This window comes from Rhynchophorus ferrugineus, unplaced genomic scaffold (assembly GCF_030347505.1).
Source record: "Rhynchophorus ferrugineus isolate W39M unplaced genomic scaffold, kcgeb_rfMv2 rfM5, whole genome shotgun sequence".
Taxonomy (NCBI): Eukaryota; Metazoa; Arthropoda; class Insecta; order Coleoptera; family Curculionidae; genus Rhynchophorus; species Rhynchophorus ferrugineus.
In genome coordinates, this window is record NW_027472584.1 from 12,194,921 (window position 1) to 12,216,230 (window position 21,310).

A 21,310-nucleotide genomic window follows, 5' to 3' on the forward strand; every position below is an offset into this window, starting at 1 on the left:
CTTCTACCAATTAAAACACCTGAAGGGGTTGAAGATGCACACTTTAACTTGCAACACTCTTAGCGGTTTAATTGGTTCCTAAGCTGTTCTCTCTAAACAAAAAGATACTGGGTCTTACACTCGTGGTATTTATAATTAAGTAGCAATTATTCTCAATGCTATTACACCTTTTTGAATCGATTAAAATAGTCCGGATTTCCATTTCCATTAAATATGTTTAGAAACAAACAATCTCATACATATGATATTTGTCACCCATTAATAGGTTATTAGAAATGAATGGAATTAAATATCATCATGTTGTAATAGAAAAGATAAATAATGATTTGTAGTAAAATGAAGATTTATAGCATTTAGCTTAATAGTAAATCTAATATAATTTTTAAGATTGCTTAAGGGTCGAAAATGTGTGTGTTCATTAAGTTTACGGAACATAATATATTCGTCAACAGTAGAACAAAGAATTCAAAATGTCATAGTAAAATTAAATTCAAATTATTAAAGACTGAACTGGAGGTTAATGCGTATTACCAATATTTTTTCAAACGTATACGGGATGTACGAGGATTACCTTCACAAACTCGTAAAACAATAATGTTGAGTTATTACTGTAACTTTTGACCTAATTAGATTCAAATATTCTTGAACAAAGACTTGGTTTACACAAGAAATAATTATTTTTCGTCAAGATAATGCACTTGCTCACACAGTTCAGCAACTAGCTTAATCCTCAAATTAAGCTGTCTCTGACTTCTAACTCTATTCATACTTCAAAAAATTCTTAAATATCATAATGTTCATTTATATATCTTTCGTATAAAATAAGTTGAAATAAGTTTATTAACGGAAATTATGTTGAAAAATAAAGTAATTTTTAAAAATACAAATCCGATTGATAAAATTTCCACTTCATTTCCGATTTCGAACTTATTGAACACCCTAATATATTATCTACTGCCAAATCACAGATATAACAGATGCGATCATATAATATTCGCATACGAATAGCTACTCCTTCTAGCAACTCATTATAAACGAATCATCATTTCTTATTATATAACAACTAAAAAGGTAACAGTTCTTTTTACCACAAGGACAGCTTGATACGTTAGCGACTTGTTAAATTTCCCGCACATACATCTCTGCTGCCCTCAGCTGACATTTGCCAACCTCTCAAATTTTAATAAAAATGGGAAAAAGTTATTTTTCTGTGCTCATTAAGCTATATTTTTTGCACAAAAAACTCATCACCAAAATCAAAGAAGAGCTTGGGAACTCAATGAAGAACTGGTTCATGTCGCCAAAAAGAGGTGCATCCTGCTAGAAATTGTCGACATAATCCATGGAATGATATTGAACGTTCGGAGAATGAAGTACCTGAGGTAGCCGAGGTGGTAAAAATGGGTATATAATATTTAACATGAATATTTGGATTTGAAAAAGCTATTCGGGTGATGCTAGCGCAACCATGTAACCTCTTCAAAGGAATGCTTGGCGATGTTCAGCCAATGGCACCATCACAACCTCCGTAAATTATACTACGAATTGCTACTCCACCTAGCTTATTTTCCAGATTTAGCCATCTGCGACTATTTTCTGTTTCCAAACTTACTTTGTTTCAAAATAGGCCTCAGTTTTGGCGATCACCTCTTCATTCAACGACAACTTCTTCCCAACGAGTATTCTTTTGAGACCTGAGAACAGGAAATAGCCGCTGGGGGCCAGATCTGGAGAATACGGTGGATGAGGAAGCAATTCGAAACCCAATGCATGGATTTTTGCCATCGTTTTCACTAACTTGTGACACGGTATATTGTCTTAGTGAAGCAGCACTTTCTTTTTCTTCAATTTATAATTAAAGGATTTTTTTAATGTTTTCGTCGGTAACAACCTCTTTTGGATGTCCAGTGCGTTCACCGTCTTCGGTGCTCATTTCACCACGTCTAAACTTAGCATACCAATCCTTGACGGTTGATTTTCGTGGGGCAGTATCCGGCAGCTCGGTATCAAACCAAGTTTTTGCTTCTACTGTATTTTTTCCCTTTAAAAAGCAATATTTTATCAACACGCGAAATTGCTTTTTATCCATTTTTTTTTCACAATAACAAAAGGTGCTTCACTCAAAATGCTAAAATTCACAAACTAATGATCCGACGGCTATGAAATTTATACACGCATATTTGGAGGGTTAAGGCTAACTAAAAAAACATATGGATTTATTTCTAGTAGCGCCATCTATATGCCAGGCCGGGGACTTTTCTTTATTGACCTGTTAGATTAAAAATTAAACGTTTTTTGCCGAAACAATTTTTTTTCATTCTAAAAATCACTGACTGACAAAGCGATGATAATGGATATAATATATTTTACACAGTATTTTATCAACTGTTATCCTTTAACTGATAAAATGACTTCAATTTGCATCGAAATCCAGTAATCAAATGTTTTTTGTGAATTTATTATTTTCGCCTCAAATATTGTCTATTTTCTGAACTATGTGTCATCAAGAATCTTTTAGTACCTTCTTCACTACCGTTAAATGATGAATCATAACCCGTGACATCATACAATGTGTGTCAAATCTCTTTATCTATATGGTTATTGCATATACCATTATAATAAAATATCACATTATAATGTTCTTTAATTTGAATAATCCTTGAATGAAATCGTTTACCTATCAGTCATTATATATTTATATAGTACCGGTGATAAATGGAGAAACTTTGAAATAATAAATAATATGAATAGATATTCTTTCACGTCAATAAGGCGTGTGAAAATAATTATTATAATATGAATAAAAAATATAATTAACTATTCTGTCTAAAAACAACTGATTTTTAACCGAGTTCAAAAATGGAGGAGGTTCTATGTTCGACTGTCAGTTCTGGATCATCTTTCAAAATTATTTTTTTATTCGAAAGAGTGTACTTCCGAGATGGTCCCATTAGAACCAAGTCAGAATCTGATGGCGGAATCTGGGGAAATTGAGGGAAATCCTCAAATTTCAAAGGCATGTACAAAGTTTTCACATATTTTTTATCTAAAATAATCAGATATTTGTGTATAATGTTATTGCCGAACTGATGTGACGGAAAATCGGAAGTAGTTCAGTTTAAAAGTCATTCAACTTGCTTTTTAAACACTAACGATATAATATGAGAAGTCGTAGAAATATTGAAGGCACCTGCTTCTGTGGTGTAATGGCTAGAGTAATGGCTTTCAGCTCACTTTTCAGTAGCGTATTAGTTGAAAAGTAGACACTCTCCCTGAGCGCCGGCTATGGATGAATGTTTTTTTTATTATTTAATTAGTACATTGTTATTAGCCGTTTCCGACTAACCTACAATTTATCTTTATGATAACTTAGATCTAGGTATATAACTAGGATGATCCATGGACCCTATCTCAGTCTCTGGTGAAATAATGTTTATACATGTCACTGCTGTATTTTTTATTATATGCACCTCACTACACAACACTACACAAGATCAGATGGTTTGATTCTTTTGAGTCTGTGTTCTGTTCAGGTGGTATCCAAAAGCTGCAATACTTCAATATTCTCATGAGAATGGAGTTTTTCCACATGCCCCCTTGCAATTCTCTTGATTTCTTGACTGACTGTGGGTATCTGAAGGTCTCGATATAGGTAATCAGTCCTATAGTATTTGGGTGCGCCCACAATACCTCTCAGGACTTTGTTCTGAAAAATTTGAATTTTATTTATGTTATCATTTGCAGAACATCTCCATAATTGAACTCCATTAAATAATTTTAAATTGGTAAGTAGCAGTGTGAAAAAGGAATAGAATAATGGTCCCAAATATATTTAATCGTATTTTTATATTCAGAAAGTAACAATGACATAATATAAGAAAATCATATCATAGTCAGAAACTTTCATTCAAGAGAATAACTAAGCTGTTAATTTGCAATCTATCTAACATTTATTCACAATTCCATCATTTGTCAATTTCTTCTCTGTTGTCTGATCGAGTTCATCTTAACCGAAGGTTTTATTAACCATCTTGCCATGAGTGACTATTGGATATATTGGTCCCATTCGGAAGTATCCATCTCTCATCTAAATACATAAATTGAAATAATAAGTGTTTCCTCATTTTATTATATGCTTTTAAAAATTGTATTCTTTTAAAAGCAGTATTCGCTATAAGTTCCATTAGACCTCTTGATTAATTTTCAGACTAACAATTTCCTCTGAAACAATTATATTAAATTATGTTTGTATTGAAACACTACTGACTGTTTTTATACAATTCATATATTTAATATCTGGTAGAGCTAACATTAAGCTGATCTTGATTATATTTTTAATTTTTTGAGATATTTCACTGACCGTGTCCAGTGCAGCTGCAACACGCTAAAAATAATTTCAATAAAAAACGCAACAAATTAATGTTTAACAGTAATTCGTTAGAGAAGTAAGCATTTTTTACCTCTCTAACGAATTTTACTGGCAAGAGGAGGCCTCCATTATCTAGTTCCTGTTCAAAGTAACTGATTAGATACGCAATCTGTTCTGTCCGGCGTCAGAATTTTCAGAGTAAAAATAAGAAGCGATTTGAAATTTATCAAAACAAGCAAAGTATTAAAATAATGTCTCTTTTTATTTAGAATAGAATGAAAAGGAAATTACTGTCTGATTCTAAAACGAATTTATAAATTAAGGCAGGCAATACATTAAACATCTTGATGACGTATGTATAAAATAAGTTTGGATAGACTATAACAATAACCTTTTTTTCTGAATTCATATAGGATTAAACTTGTTATTATGCGAATAAACAAAAATCAATATTTGTATCAATAAAAATTGTTTTAATGTAAATAATTTCTCTACATAACACCATTATATATAACAAAATAATTAAATAATATGATTCAATAAACTATAAGCACTGTGAATTATATTTTAATTTTGTAGAAACGCTATTATTATATAACTAAATAATGGTTACATCCATTCATTATTATGTCACAGGTACCCGGCAAAATGAATTTGTCGTTTCTGACCGTGGGAAACAAATTTTAATAAGTTAAGAACGGCCGCCGTGACCAAAAAAAAACATTTACTATCTGTACAAAGGCCAGTTTTTAAAACATTTAATGGATGGAGTTAACAATCCATACCGAAATGTATTCCGAATCGTAAAGGTTTTTTGCCGTCTGGCTATGTCGCGATTACGTTTAGTATTTCACTGTCAAACTGCTAAACTGACCGCAGTGCAATGCTTCGGCTTTTTCTTGATGCATCAAAAAGAAAGAATTTTCAATTGTTTTTTTTTTCAATAGGTTCGCTTTCGTTTATACCCGCAAAGGTTTCAATATAATTATAAATATTTTATTAAAGGAAAATATACACCGGATGTTATTACAGTTTTAATATTATTAGTTAAATTAATATTAATTTTTGAATAATATTAATTTCTAATTATATCTTCCTGATATGATTATTTATTATCTTCATTACTTGAATTATATTATTTTAATAGCTTTGATACCTTTAGCTTCAATATATTTTTTAATTACATCTTACATTATAAATGCTGACGCTCTTAATTTACAAATAATTATATGACTATTGTTCTGTTGTACTTGGATCAAAGCACATATAATTTTTTTTATTATTATTTAATTATTACATTGTTACTAGTCGTTTCTGACTAACCCACAATTTGTCTTTATGACAACTTAAATCTAGGTATATAGCTAGGAGGACCCATCGGTCCTACCTCAATCTCTAGTGAAATAAGGTTTATACATGTCACTACTGTATTTTTATACACCTCACTACGCAATACTACACAAGATCAGATGGTTTGATTCTTTTAAGTCTGTGTCTTGTTCTGGTGTTATCCAGAAGCTGCAATACTTCAATATTCTCATGAGAATGGAGTCTTTGATGAGACGAATTTCTTGGCTAAGTGTGGGTATCTGAAGGTCTCGACGTAGGTAATAAGTCCTATAGTATTTGGGTGCGCCCACACTCTCAGGACTTGTTCTGAAAAATTTATATTTTGTTTATGTTACTCTTTGCAGAGCATCCCCATAACTGAACTCCGTATGTCCTTATAGGTTTCAGTATTTGCTTATATAATAGCAATTTATTATGTACAGATAATTGTGATTTTCTTCCAATTAGAAAGTACATTTCCCTATATTTCAATTGAAGTTCTTTTCTTTTCTTCGTTATATGTTCCTTCCAGCGAAGTTTTGGTTCAAGATTCATTCCGAGATATTTAGCGTTGTTGCTATATGGAATGATAGTATTATTTAATGTTATTGGTGCTTGTACGATCTTATTGTAGATGAACTGCACATGCACAGATTTAGTTTCGTTAATTTTTATATTCAAAGCTTGTGACCAATTATTTATATTGTTACTTGCGTGTTGTCATTTTCGTGAGGCTTCATCGTTCCAAAATGCTGCTATATTAATATACAATATATTATTATTTACAAGAAGACTACCAAACAAATCATAAAACTACGTATATTACATATATATAATAAAATTATATAAATTTATGTAAGCATAAATTGGATACGTTTTTGTCAAGATCTCGGCTAGGACTACAGAGCCAGAACGTTAAAAATCAGTCGAATGAAATAAGTAGAACCAAAAATAGTAACTAAAAGTATAGGGCTGAAACAGTCAATAGTAAATAGTAACAAAATCAGTCGAACCGAAAATAGCGGCTGAAAACAATGGATTGAAACAGTCACTGGTAAAAAGTAGTAAATTCCGTCGAACCAAAAATAGCGACTGAAACTGTCGATAGTAAAAAGTAGTCAATTACTAAACAGTCAATAGTCAATTTCAGTCAATAGTTCCCAACACTAAATATAACCTAAAGAAATTGGCATGTAAACTGAGCAATATATACGCGACTACGCGACTATATTGCATGGTTTCTAAACTAAAATTGTTTGACTGCCACTGAAGCCTGAACTCTTTATAATTGAATATTGAAGTACGATTTTATTTCACTATTTTAACAAGCCAGTCTTTTTCATAAAGTATCACAATTCAAAATATATGTTAACTTGATTAATCTTTAAGTCCCATCAAAGTTAATTTAAGTTAACAAACTTTAATCTTAATCTATGACAAACACTCAATATTAAACGGTTTACTCTTATATACTCATATATTATTATTTATATTTTCATTAATTGGTATCTTTATTTCAGTAAATGTAGTAGAAGCCCTACAGGAATTTTGGCAGATGAAGCAAGCTAGGGGAGCAGATCTTCGAAACGGAGCTTTAGTAATATATGAATCCGTCCCTTCAAATGCTCAGCCCTATGTTTGTTATGTCACACTTCCTGGTGGATCTTGCTTTGGAAGTTTCCAAGTATGTATTAAAAATATATAATTTTAATAATATTATGATACGAATTAATAACGAGATATATGTGTTAACGAATGCTGTTCATCAAGCCCGCTAACCTCATCATTTTCTAATGTAATTAATATGAGTATAAAGCGTCAGACATGTTAAATAATAATTTAATGAGGAGTAAAGGCTTTGAAAGCGAACATAAGTTCATAATGCGATTTTCCAGATTATTAGCTAAGAATTACAACGCTTTCACGAGTTGCTATTATTAACTTGTTTTATAATTGTTCTAATGGTTCTGATTTTGAGTAAGTTTGTTTGTAAATTTAAGGCTTTATTGTAAAAAAAAAAAAAAAATTAATCTATCGCTATTTAGGTTTCGCATGACAATTATATTGATATTTGATAGTCATTAATAGTTTTTCAACTTCTCATCTTTAGATTTTTTGAGGGATAAAAGTGTCATATCAAAATCGTAGCTTCTAAGTTAAATTCAAACAAGCATCTTCAAACATAATTGAATGAGAAAAAATATGTTGTTCACCATCATAGCATACAGTCCAATAAATTTACGCGTAACAAAGCTTTGACATGAATATAGTGACAAAATTTAACATAAATACGCTACCCACTATTTTTCAAAATGTATCATCAATTCGTAGGCGGTACTCAACAAATACCTTCAAAATTAATTCACAATAGAAATATTTGGAATAAATACGTGTACAAAAGATATAATCTCAAAATTATTCAATGTCTATTTTGCACATCATGTTAGACAAAAAGCTGAATAGATCATACTCGAAATCAAAGAACTGTACTGGTTAGTCGGAAAATACTCCCAACTTGACCTAAGATCAAAGAGATTGGTTTATCACTGAATTATAAAGCCTATTTGGACATACTCGGTGTAAATATGAGGTTGAACTGAGACATCAAACCAATTAATAATAAATACAACGCTACCAAAACAAAGTTCTTAGATTAATTACCAACACTTATCGCTCGTAACTAACGAAAAACTGCATAATGACATCGAAATCAAATGGACCCAAACTTATCCAATAGTTCACCTTAAAATATGAGAGGAGGTTACTAAATCACAGCAGGGTGGAAGTAATGGAGCTGCACGAACTTGTACAGTGTATAAGTGTTATTACTAAATTCAGTTCAAGAAGTTTAATTTAATTTTAACTTGACAAATACAGGGAATAGATAAAATAATATAAATACCATGCAATATAGTATATTTTGTTACATGTTGGCTATACTCCTTCCGTGTAAATAATGCAACGCGTATGTATTGCTCAGTTTATATGCCAAGTTTTGTAGGTCATGTTTATGTACTATACGCTTTGTTCTAAGAACGGTTAAAAGAAGCGATCGGTGAAATGTGTGATAGTTTTAACGTTTCACAAGCCGCAGTATCCACGTGTAATGACAGCATACACAAAATATGATAAAACATCATCGGCGAAGAGGAACAATGAGCGTAACCCAAAGTGAACTGACAGAGGCCGACGAAGAAGACCGTAGATTGTAGCTAGATAGCATAAAACCACCGAGGCAAAAGTGATGGCAGAACTCAACACTCACTTGAGACACTCTACGAACCTATTCTGCAAAGAATTGCAGCTGTTTTAAAAGCACATGGTGGCTCAACACCTTATTAGTAAATGAATATTATGTCTTGTATATTGTATACTCCACACTTGTTTTACTTGTAAATTTATTCAAATATAAAAAAATAATAAATTAATTTATATATTAAGATTGTACTAATCATATACGAGGGTCACTATTTATATTTCGGAAATTGGCAACACTGTTGTCATATGAGTTCATCTGACTGTTCCATCGTAAAGTTTGACATTTTTGACGATATACGTACTCAAAACATTTTGTCGCATGGACGCTATTTGTTTATTTTATATTTAGTTGAAAGTTTCGTTTCGGCAAAAAATTGAACTGAATCGTTAACATTTTCGTGCGATGATTTTTTACGATTTTCGACGTGGATTATCAAAACAAACTTGCGTCAATCAACTTAATTTGACTTTTGGCGATGAAGCTCCATCAAAAATCACTGTGTATCGCTGGTTTAGTGAATTCAATCGTGATCGTAGCTCGCTGTCCGACGAGTTTCGTGAACGTCGTCCAAAATTTTCTGTTGTGCCAGAAAACTTCGATGCTGTGTGCGAAATGATTAAGCAAGATCGTCATGCCACCTACTGTGAGATTGAGGCATCCCTAAGCATTAGTTCCACCAGCATATATGCGATTTTACATGAACACTTAGTTGCACAAAAGTTATGTTCGTGTTGGATCCCACACGACTTGATAATCGCTCAAAAAAGGCTCGTGTCGATTGGTGCAAAGAAATGCTTAAGAAATTCAATCGCGGTGCTTCGAAAGACGTTTATAAAATCGTGACAGGTGACGACAGGTGACGACTCATGGATATATTCGTATGAGCCCAAAAGTAAGCAGCAGTCGACTGTATGGGTGTTCCAAGATGAACCAAATCCAACAAAAGCTATTCGCGCACGAAGCACTTCAAAGAAAATGGTGGCATGTTTCTTCGGGAAAACTGGTCATATTACAACAGTGCCTCTAGAGGATCGTAGAACTGTAAATTCTAATTGGTACACAACCATTTGTGCCAGAAATTCTTTCTTCTCGGTGAAATAAGGAAAACAAACAAGAGACGCCGGATTGTTCTTCATCATTGCTCAAACAAGAGACTATTTGAGCACTCAAAACATCGAATTGATGGGTCGTCCGCCGTATAGCCCTGATTTGGCACACAATGACTTCTTTTTGTTCCCATCCGTGAAGAATAAACTGCGTGATCAACGATTTTCATCGCCCGAAGAAGCTATTGAAGCGTTCAAAAATCATGTTTTGAAGATACCTCATTGGGAATGGAACAAATGCTTTCAAAATTGGTTTAAGCGTATGCAAAAGTGTATCGATCATCGTGGCGAGTACTTTGAAAAACAATATAAATATATTCGCAGTTTAACTATTTGTTGTTTTTTCCTATTCCCAAAATATAAATAGTGACCCTCGTATAATTAAAAAATGTTATATTGCAGTTGAAAAATCAAATTTATTATAAGTCCATGTTTTGAAAGATCAATGAAAAATTTAATATGAAGAACTAAAAAAATCAAAACAACAAACTAATGAAGCGTGTATCATTTCAGAACTGTCCAACTAAAGCTGAAGCAAGAAGGAGTGCCGCAAAAATAGCTTTAATGAATTCAGTGTTTAACGAACACCCTTCTCGGCGTATATCCGACGATTTTATCGAAAAAGCAGTGGCGGAGGCGAGAAGCAATTTTAAAGGCGACCCTGAAGAAGCCGATAATCCAAACACCGGCATCGGGGCTTTCAGGTTTATGCTAGAATCGAACAAAGGTAGAACAATGCTCGAGTTTCAAGAATTAATGACGGTCAGTATATTAATATTTACTTAACGTCATTAGTATTTCAACTAAAAAGCCTCTTATAGTACCCTCACTTTCACTCATCTCAATATTAGTTTAAATACTTAGTAAAGAAGTAGATTAGCATTATAAAATTATTAACACAAAATAGCTTCTGCTACACTATAACGTTCAAGTACAAATATATCACAATAAATTATGATTATACTTATAATTCTTATAATTTCTTTAAAAATAATGTTATTTTGTAATTTTACTTTCAATTCTTAAAATATAAATTTTAGCACAACCCATATAATCAAATTTACAGTATAATATATACAATTACAATTACTTACACAACGTTTTCTTTCAAAATAACTACTTAATAACTATTCTAATAGCAACATCAATACAAGAAATAAGTCAATAATTATATCCACCTAATATACTTTATATTGTTACTAAAAATGATTATATCAAAAATTAAATGATTATAAACTATTTTATTTGTAGGTTTTCCAACTTTTGCATTGGAATGGAAGCCTGAAAGCGATGAGAGAACGCCAATGCAGTAGACAGGAAGTTGTTGCTCATTATTCGAATCGAGCTTTAGATGATGACATGCGATCGCAGATGGCTCTCGACTGGATTGCCAGAGAACAAGAAAGTCCAGGATCTCTGCGAAAAGAATTGAACCAAGCAGAAAGAGAACTGGAATCTGCTCGGCTTGCAGGAAGGGAACTAAGGTTTCCGAAAGAAAAGAAAGACATTTTGATTCTTGCACATAGTCAGATCAATGTGAGTTGAGTTAATGTTTCTTTTCATTGTATAAACGCTTTCCTTTTGATCTGATTAAATGAATAACCAATATATTGAGTCATAAATGGATTACTTCTATAAAAATCAATCAAATAGATGTAGTATTTTATTTATATTATATTAATAACTGTTCTAAAATAAAAATCCAATTTTAATCAGTTTTGAACAATATGAAAATATTTTAAAATATGAAATGACCAAATCTTATTTTTAACAAATGTATAAACAAAATTACGAGAATTATATTCAATATATGTATCAACCAAAAGATTACTGATATATGATAAAACTAACTGTATACACTAGTTGCTATAAAACTAACAAAAAGTGTATATTTGATTTAGTTTAAGTAAATATAGTGCTGTAAGTAAATTATGTACTTTTCTGTTGCAGGGGAAGGGAGGATAAGCTCTACATTTTGCCATTTTTTTGTGATTCTAGAATTTATGATGGTCTGAATTATTTTGTGTATATTTATCCAGCCTTAAAATCGTTATAATTGTGAGACTGTTGTTATTCTTAACTAAAAATAAATTATTTAATATTGACATGTTGAACATAGGTTGTACAGTAATGCTGTCAAATTATTAGAAATTATTGTTTACAGATCTCTTTTAGCCGCTTTACAATTATCGTTAATATTCTATTTTAACCTTTTATATCCTTTAGTTTATACTGGAAATATATTCTATTTATCCTCAAATATCTCATTAATGTTGGGGATATTTTTGCTCATTAGTTTTTTTTCCAACCATAACTAAAGGCCTGTCTATTTTATTGTGGTACATTGATAAAGCTGTTGCCTAATTTACTTGCTATAACTTTTAATAATGTTGACTGAATAAAATGCTACCGCTGATAAACATTGCTGAATATTTTATATATTTTATCTTGAAATAAAATTCTCTTCAAAATACCCTTTGTTATTTTATTTATTCCTAGTCTACCTGTAACACACATCAAAAAAAAAAGCGATTAATTAATGTAATGGCAATAGCTTTCAATTGTTTTTGTTTCTTGATGCACAAAATATACAAAATATAATTTCTCTGTTTTGTGTCTTGATGCTTGATCATAAAAATACATCCAGATAATTGAAAGAAATAAATGTAGATAAATATTGTAATTTAATATTTAATAATATAGTTACAAATCGAATATAACATTTAAATTAATATCTATATATTTATTCCCTATTTGAATATTTAAAATTAAAATATTTTATTATAAGAATCAGGTTGCCGTGCCATCTAGTGTCAAGAATGATATTTAGCATAATGAAAAAATAGAGCACTGCTCTACTATATTTTTTCAATGATCTATATAGTCCTATAAATACTAGGAAATATACAACATTTAGAAATAAACGTCAGTGCAAAAAACATTTGTGTATTAGTTGGCAAACTATACCGAAACAATAACATCGGTAGTTAAGTTCTTAAATAAACTGTTTTTAAACGTGTGAATTAAACCTAATGCATAGTGTGCTGGTGCAAAAAAAGGGCAAAAAATATAATGAGAAGAAAATTGAATTATTTTAAACAAAGCTTATAAACTAATAAATGGTGACTAGTTTCAACAGTGATAATGGTTAGTAATTTAATATAAATCTAATGTGTAAATAATCTAAAGTTAGATAATTATTTAATTTAATATTATTATTGCTAATTTTTAAGCAATGGAAGCACAAGTTGTTTCAAGAGAAAGATCATTTTTTCATTCCAGATTGAATTCACCCTCTAGTTCATCTGAATGTAACGTACAAGATGTAAACACATCAGATGTAGAGGGAAAAGTTAAGAATCGTTTTCTCTCTATATGGAATAACATGAAATATGGTATGTAAATAATTTTACAGTACTTTATTCATACTACTGTTTTAATAGAATTAAATTCAGTAGGTATGAAATTAAAACCAAATTTTTCAAAAGAATCTCCAGTGTGGTTATTAGGAATGTGTTATCGAAAAATAGAACCACCAAATCCGAATTCTACTGAATTAGGTACTGATGTTGCTGCATTTCAAAGTCAGAGTGAAGTAAGTCTAACTTTCTTAAGTACAAATTAATTCATAACTGTATTTTTAGTTAGCCAATAATGAAGATGAAGGTTTAGAGGGCTTCAGAAAAGATTTTATAAGTAAACTGTGGTTAACATATAGAAGGGAGTTTCCAATATTGAATGGGTCAACATATAGTAGTGATTGTGGTTGGGGTTGTATGATTCGTAGTGGGCAGATGCTCATTGCTCAAGCTTTAGTTATTCATTTTTTAGGAAGAGGTAAAATATTATTTTTAATACGTTTTTTATTTTAATGATTATAATTTTTTTAAACATTCTTAATAATTTAATAGATTGGCGATGGAATCCAGACAAAAGAGAACTAAATTATCACCAAAAAATTATCAAATGGTTTGGTGATAAACCTTCTATAAACAGTCCCCTTTCATTACATAGTCTTGTGAGGATAGGGGAAGGCTTAGGAAAGAAGGCTGGAGACTGGTATGGACCAGGACTAGTAGCTCATCTTTTTAAAAAAGCATTTGAAGATGCAGCTAAGGAAAACTCTGAATTTGATCATCTAACTGTTTGTGTAGCTCAGAACTGCACAGGTAATATTTTTGAATTTTGATTATCAATATCGTTCAACTTATATTTTTAGTATATATAAGAGATGTTTTTGTTGAATGTATGGGTAAATCAAACAATTGGAAATCCCTAATTTTACTTATTCCAGTTAGATTAGGAACAGAAAAATTTAATACAATTTATGCTCCCTGTTTAACAACCCTTTTAAGCATTAAGGAATGTATTGGCATCATTGGAGGTAGACCAAAGCATTCACTTTATTTTGTTGGATATCAAGGTATGTTATTTTTAATGTATTTAATATTATTTTCCATTTATTAAGTTTTATACATTAACTGTTATAATATCACAATTTTTAAAGCAAACATATATTTCATTCAAGTAATTATGTACCATGTATTTTTGTGGTGTCTATATAACTTTTTTATTTCTGTAATAAATTTTTGGTGCTAGTTAATTTTAACTTTTATGAGATGACTTTACCTATTTTGGGTTAAATTACCACCATAAAATGCATAATAAAACAAAATGATCTATTTTAAAGTAATTTTGTTTTCAACAGTTTTATGATCAAATACTTTTGGTGTTAATAAAATAGGACATATTATGCATGTTATGTAAAAATGAATAAAACATATAAATTGTAAGGACAAATGAGGCCATTTGTAAGTTTAATAATTTATTCAGTATAGTGAAGCGTTTAATAGATATTTTTATATAAATGTGTAATCAACAGGACTTCCAAGTTTCAGAACTAAAATATTACACTTAATTCGTCTTAAAAGAACATCACGAATACCAGTCCTTTAAAATATCATATGACGAAACGGATTTAAGTGATTCACATAATTGTCCTCATTTACACAAAGCTAACCTTGTGTAGAATACGTTTTATTGAGGCTCTTTAAGCTGTAATTATTTCCTTTAGAATAAATTATTTTTATTTCATATAAGATCAATAAACACTGAATGAATCTTGAAAATATAATAAATATTACCTAGTTTAAATATAAACAAAACTTAATAGAAGCGTTATCGGTATGAGATATATATTTACAAGGCTTACAATGGTTACTCTGATAAAATTTATCATATGGTTATTACGATAAACCGATAAAAAAGTCGGTATAGGTCCGGATATATAGCAGATATTTCCTTTGGATGTTAATATATTTATAATATTCACTGTATTTAAAATTCTTTTCAATTATTTTATTTTATAGCAAATCAAATATAAGACCCTAAAATAAAAATATCTTACTAATAATTTCTGAATATATATATACCCCATCTTCCTAAGAAACCTATATTTCAAAATTTGTTTCCAGAAATATAAAATATTAAAAAATTATTGATTAGAAAAATATATAGAAAGAGATCTAAAAGTTAATAAATATTTTATTCAAAGTACTTTTACTAAAAATTATTTTACCTATTGCAATGACATTTTAATTTTGTGAAAATATTTAACTAAATATTTTCGATTGTTATAGTTAAGTTCATAATACCTAAACATATTTAATAGATGTGTTTGCTACTGTTAACAATAATAAACCAGAGATTATTGGATTGTTTATTATGACATCATACAAATAATCCAACGCAGATCAAATATTCGTTATCGTATGATGCAAATATCAATATTTAACATAACAAGAAAGAAATAATACACTATTGAATTTTTTTTAATAATTAAATAACTGTATTGTTATATTTTTAAAATATTTATAGTCTTTTTTCTAATGCCTGATTTTCGCTTAAATCTAGGATGTTGTAAATATCTCAAATATTTTAGATAAACTAGTGATCGTTCAGTTCTGGGTAGTATAAATTAAAAGTAAATCCGCTAATTAACTTTGATATAGGCATGATCATCAAAGCATTATAAGTTCTATAACATTCCTTATATTTTCAGTATAGGTATTTTTTTAATTTACATTGTAATATTTTTAGTGAATGATATAAAAAAGTGATTTGCGATAAACCTTTTAATGTTCTGAACTGTTTGATAATCAGTTGCAAAGTTCATGTTTGCTAAGCAGAAATAAGTTACTTCAACATCAATTATAAACAATATATTGAAAATAGGATTGATATTTAACAGATAATAAATATTTTCTGCATTATTTCATTGTTCACCACAATTTTGTATAAATAATTACTTATACATAATATTTATTATGGTATTATTTATATCAGAAAATAAATATATTTCAAACGTTTTAATAATAAACAACATATTTGTATTCGTATGTACAAAGTATATACTATTAATGTTTGATTAAATTAACATACAAATAATAATAGTGTAGGTTATTTAATACAATATACATAAAATATGTTATTCGTATATTTTAAATATAGATTTTATTATAGATGATAAGCTAATACATCTTGATCCTCATTATTGTCAAGAAGTTGTTGATGTTTGGGCTGAAGATTTTCCATTAACTACGTTCCATTGTCGATCTCCAAGGAAATTGCCCATAAACAAGATCGACCCTTCCTGTTGTATTGGTTTTTATTGCGCCACAAAACAAGACTTCTTAAACCTTATAGAGACTGTACAACCTGTAAGTTTAATTTAATCGATTTCTACTCAAAAAGCGATAAATGATGTTTTGAATTAATGCTTTAAATATATATATTTAGATTGTAGTGCCACCCAGTGGAGCAAATGACTATCCCATGTTTACTTTCTGTGATGGATTTAGTTGTGATGCAGAGTCTGATGTAAAAGATTTTCTTCCCAGTGAATGTGAATATCAAAATAATACCAGTGATCTTGAAGATATTGAATCAGAGGCATTTGAATTAGTTTAAGCACCCAGTTTCCTTAATAATTTAAGTTATTTATTTGCCTAGTTAGTTAACACAAGTATTTAAACTCATAAATACATTTTGACTGTTTTTAAGTTTTGTTATAAAAACAAATATTGATATATTATACACTGACATAATTTATTTTGAGATTATACTATTTCTTTTCATAAAATTATTGATTTTACAAAAATATATTACATGTTTGGAATTAGATATTGTGTTTAATAATTGCAACACCTTTTAAAATTCTAAATAAGATAAATATAGTGATACAATTAAATAATTAACTCAATAGTACAGCATACAGAGTTCAACTTGACAATATGTTTCTGGTAGTGTTGTAGATAATGTATCTTAAGTGACGAAAATCACAAACTATTAGGTGACTGCCTTCTGGGCTATTATTTAGATCCAGAAAATGTCTGACCAAACATGATGTTTAGTTTCTATTTTTAACGGATATTCGTCTCTGGCCCTGATATGTCCAATACTTAAGTGAATGAACCAGAAAGAATGTTTTCAATCTAAGATTCCTACATATCAGGGTACTCAAATATATGTTATTAATTATTTTCTCAGTCTAGTTGTGGCCTGTAAAACAACTGTAGTGAGGGGTAGTTGGGCTAATAGAAGTTGATAGAGCTAAAAGAACTTATTAAAATTTAGAGATTGCAGAAGCATTTGTGTAGGGACCAGGTGAAAGCGATTTTGACTTAAATTGAGAGGGCACTTTTACATTATAATTAACACAGATAATTACAATACCTGTATGAGGATATTTATATATCATAAAAAGTATATTGATTGCATTGCCTTGAACCAGCTTTCTATTAATCAGGGAGGAGATATCATTCATTATTATTCTAATTTTATATGATTGAATCATAGTTGATGTAACCTTGTCACACACCTAATAAGACAAAAGCATAATTATATTTTGAACTTTAAACAAACAACTTCATTATTTTGTCGTAACAGAAACATTCAGTTAACCATTATTCTATTTAATGCTTACCTGGTTATTTAATTTTACTTATAGTTAGTTTACTTCCAACTTAATTGATATTAAAACCTACATAATATGAGGGCGTGCGTATATAATTATTATGGATATACTAAATATCCATGTAACAAGTACATAACAAAAGTAATGATATTGAAAACAATGTTATTTGCATAGCTTTACTAATATTTATAACCATTCGTTTTAATTCACCTTAAAAGTATGCTAATAAAAATCATTTTACAAAATATATCTAAACGGATTACACTGCGTTTGGCGCGTACTTAAAAGTACTTAACAAAAGTACAAAAGTTGTTATAATTATGTAATTCGACTATTTTATTTTCATGACAATAATATAAGCTTTTTTATAAGAGCTGTTTAATCTCATTTATTATTCAACAACCGACGCTAAATCAAAGTAACAAATTAGACAACTGAGCGCTTTCAAATGATAAAATTTTAGTCAAAAAATTAGTATCACACTCGCTTAATTAACCCTATTATCACAGATACGGATTTTCAACAATTACAACCGATTTCTTCAGGCTTAAATTGATGAATATAAATGCAAACAGCATGTGGTTCCACCAGGATAAGCCCTACGTGTCACACAGTATACACCACGATAAACTTTCTACATGAACGGTTTGACAGAATAATTTGACACTAGACACTGGGATTGTGTGGCTTTGTAAGGTGATAGGTCTGTGTTAATATTCAGTAGGCATTGCAAGCTACATTCCATTACTAAGCTTACATGCTAACATACATGGACCAAATTAAAAAAAGATTTCTTTAATATATCATACTTCTTTAATTCCATTTCAACATTGACTCGCCTTTTATTACTTAATTCATTGATTCCTAAGCCATCAATGAAAAGTTCTAACAACAGACAACTAGTCAGACCAGACTGTATGTCGCGCTTTTTGTACTTCGATTTGCAGTTGAACCCTAGATTTGGTTTTAAAAAATAAAATATAATTTTTATCAAACATATATATTATATTCTAAAATGTAGAAAAATATTTATTTTACATATCTACTTCATAACTAAATTTTCTATTTAGACGTAATATGTAGTGGTATGTATGTAGCTAAACAATCCAAAACTTTTGGCCATATTTCATCTGAAGTATTTCCAGCAAATTCTTTCAAAATGCCCTTTTCCCTGTAGAACTCAATAACAGGCCTTGTTAATTTTTCATATTGTTCCAATCTTTTCTGAACCACTTCTGGTTTATCATCTTCTCTTTGTATCAAAGGTTCTCCAGTAACATCATCCTTTCCCTTAAAAAATAAGAAAATAAAGAATATTTAATTTATAACAAGAAATATTTTTTAATAATCAACGTTGTCAATCACCATCATTAGAAAAGTGATTTCTGTTTTTATCTTTATCTATCTGGTTACACATGAACTGAAATATGATTAAATCTAAAATATAAGCAATGTTACAAGCTGTATGAATAATTTCTATTCATATGTTGTTTTCACCAAAAATGTCAATTCAATTCACCAAACCAATGGCTATTTACAATACTTCTTAAGGTGGTTAGGGTAGTTATTGAAAGTAAAATCCTTACACTTACTTGGTGTAGTATTTCACGATACTATCATATACATCATGAATATATTTTATAAGCAATATTTTATTTTATAAAGAAATATAATAAATAATTTTAAGCTTTTCTGTTCAAATTAATATATTTCATCTACTTTTCAAATATGTTTTGCCATTATATTGATAGTATTCATGTTTTATAATAATTCAAACACTGGCTTTTTTATAGCCTTCGGAATTATATATCTTGAGTATATTTTCTTGATTATTTTTTTTATTATAAAATTTCGAATTTGGTTTTTACAAAATTGGGTTTATCTGGCCTGTTCCTACATCTTAACAAAAAAATATCCTATCTTATCCAGACCGGTCACTAGCGGAAATGGGAGGCTTGTTCCTCGCTGAATTTTACACTCTTAACTAATGTGCCTATTGGGGCTAACATAAATATTATATTTGTGCTTCATCATAAGAATAAAAAGCAATTTAACAAATGTATGTATATGATTAGAATAAGCAAGCTACTCTATATATTGTTCATTAATTATTATTTTCTATTAAAACCAAATTATCCCTATTATCACAGAATAGCAAATTCAATTAATTATTCTTCCTAAATTCTTGTTCAAGCAGCTTCATGTTATGCAATACACCCAAAATATGTAACTTACAAATATGGATATTAAAATAACACAAAATGTATAAACGTATAAAACTTACTGGTATTTTTGGTGAGTTAAAACCTTCATTATATACCCTTCCACTAGGTAAATGAACCCATCTTCCTTTTACTCTCTCAATAATTACAGGAAAAGGCACTACAAGGTTTAAAGCTACATCTAGATTATGCACATCCCAAAGTGCTTTAGCCTGTGCTACTGTTCTAGGGAACCCTTTAAATTATGAATATATTTGAATAACCCTAAGCAGAGAAATACTATAAACTACTTATAAATCATAGTAGTTTAAGGGTAGGGTAAAATATAAACATACATACAAAAAATACAAAATGAATATTGTGAACATAATTACCATCAAGAAGCCAAACTGGTCGAACTTTATTAATCTCTTCAGTAATAAATTGTATCATAACAGTGTCAGGGACCAATTGGCCTTGTTTTATATATTCTTGAGCCTTAATGCCTATTGCTAAAAATTATATTTATATAATTATAATGTAGTATTAATATTAATATGTTTGCTATTTTATTAAAATTAATAACACTTACGGGTATTATTTTGTATATGTTGCCTGAGTTTATCTCCACTGGATATATGTTCTAAATTAAACGTTTTTACAATTCTACTAGATATTGTTCCTTTCCCTGAAGCAGGAGCACCTAATATCACAGATTTAAACAATTTTGTAGCCATGTCTATGTGTTTTATATTCAGATTTTCTGTTCTAATTAATCTCAAATTTGGACTAAGTTGAACTTTGGATTCTGTAATTTTACATTTGATAAAATGAATATTTTATATACTAAACAAATGCATAAAAGTAAACACTAAAGGATTTCTTAAACTAAAAAATAATAATAAATATTCCTAAAAATATATAAAATAAAAAATTAAAGTAGTAAATACTTTTTTCTATGGTAAACACTACAGAATAAATTATAAATATAGCATAACATAACCTTGTAGTGAAAGCGCGCAATTTAAAATTAATGAATATGTTTTTAAAATTATTAAATGAGTACATAAA

The 21,310-nt window shown here is 29.5% G+C and overlaps 3 protein-coding genes across 8 annotated transcripts in view; 2 read left to right on the plus strand and 1 right to left on the minus strand.

Annotated features, from left to right (window-relative positions):
• Positions 1-12,536, plus strand: part of lft (Limb expression 1 family member lowfat) — a 68,002-nt gene extending 55,466 nt beyond the window's left edge. For all 3 annotated transcript variants that reach the window (XM_076404873.1, XM_076404874.1, XM_076404875.1), the window contains exons 3-6: positions 7,219-7,382; positions 10,577-10,825; positions 11,315-11,599; positions 12,014-12,536. In XM_076404873.1, the coding sequence (XP_076260988.1) occupies positions 7,219-7,382; positions 10,577-10,825; positions 11,315-11,599; positions 12,014-12,028 (713 nt within the window). In that variant the 3' untranslated portion in view covers positions 12,029-12,536. The remainder of the gene's footprint in view (positions 1-7,218; positions 7,383-10,576; positions 10,826-11,314; positions 11,600-12,013) is intronic.
• A 433-nt stretch (positions 12,537-12,969) lies between these two features.
• Atg4b (Autophagy-related 4b) lies at positions 12,970-17,243 on the plus strand. Of its 3 annotated transcripts, none has more exons than XM_076404865.1 (8): positions 12,970-13,210; positions 13,297-13,458; positions 13,507-13,658; positions 13,708-13,900; positions 13,975-14,232; positions 14,283-14,486; positions 16,586-16,782; positions 16,862-17,243. In XM_076404865.1, the coding sequence occupies exons 1-8, from the start codon at positions 13,183-13,185 to the stop codon at positions 17,030-17,032; spliced, it is 1,365 nt and encodes a 454-aa protein (XP_076260980.1). In that variant the 5' UTR covers positions 12,970-13,182; the 3' UTR covers positions 17,033-17,243. The 3 variants fall into 3 exon arrangements, with proteins under 3 accessions (XP_076260980.1, XP_076260981.1, XP_076260982.1); XM_076404866.1 differs by having other exon boundaries at positions 14,358-14,486; XM_076404867.1 differs by having other exon boundaries at positions 12,980-13,210; positions 13,346-13,458.
• Positions 17,244-19,022: 1,779 nt separating this feature from the next.
• Positions 19,023-21,306, minus strand: Ak3 (Adenylate kinase 3). Of its 2 annotated transcripts, none has more exons than XM_076404877.1 (5): positions 21,243-21,306; positions 20,832-21,047; positions 20,635-20,751; positions 20,323-20,495; positions 19,023-19,328 (listed from the first exon to the last, which is right to left on the minus strand). In XM_076404877.1, the coding sequence occupies exons 2-5, from the start codon at positions 20,974-20,976 to the stop codon at positions 19,101-19,103; spliced, it is 663 nt and encodes a 220-aa protein (XP_076260992.1). In that variant the 5' UTR covers positions 20,977-21,047; positions 21,243-21,306; the 3' UTR covers positions 19,023-19,100. The 2 variants fall into 2 exon arrangements, with proteins under 2 accessions (XP_076260992.1, XP_076260991.1); XM_076404876.1 differs by having other exon boundaries at positions 21,190-21,263.
• Between the last annotated feature and the right edge of the window lie 4 nt (positions 21,307-21,310).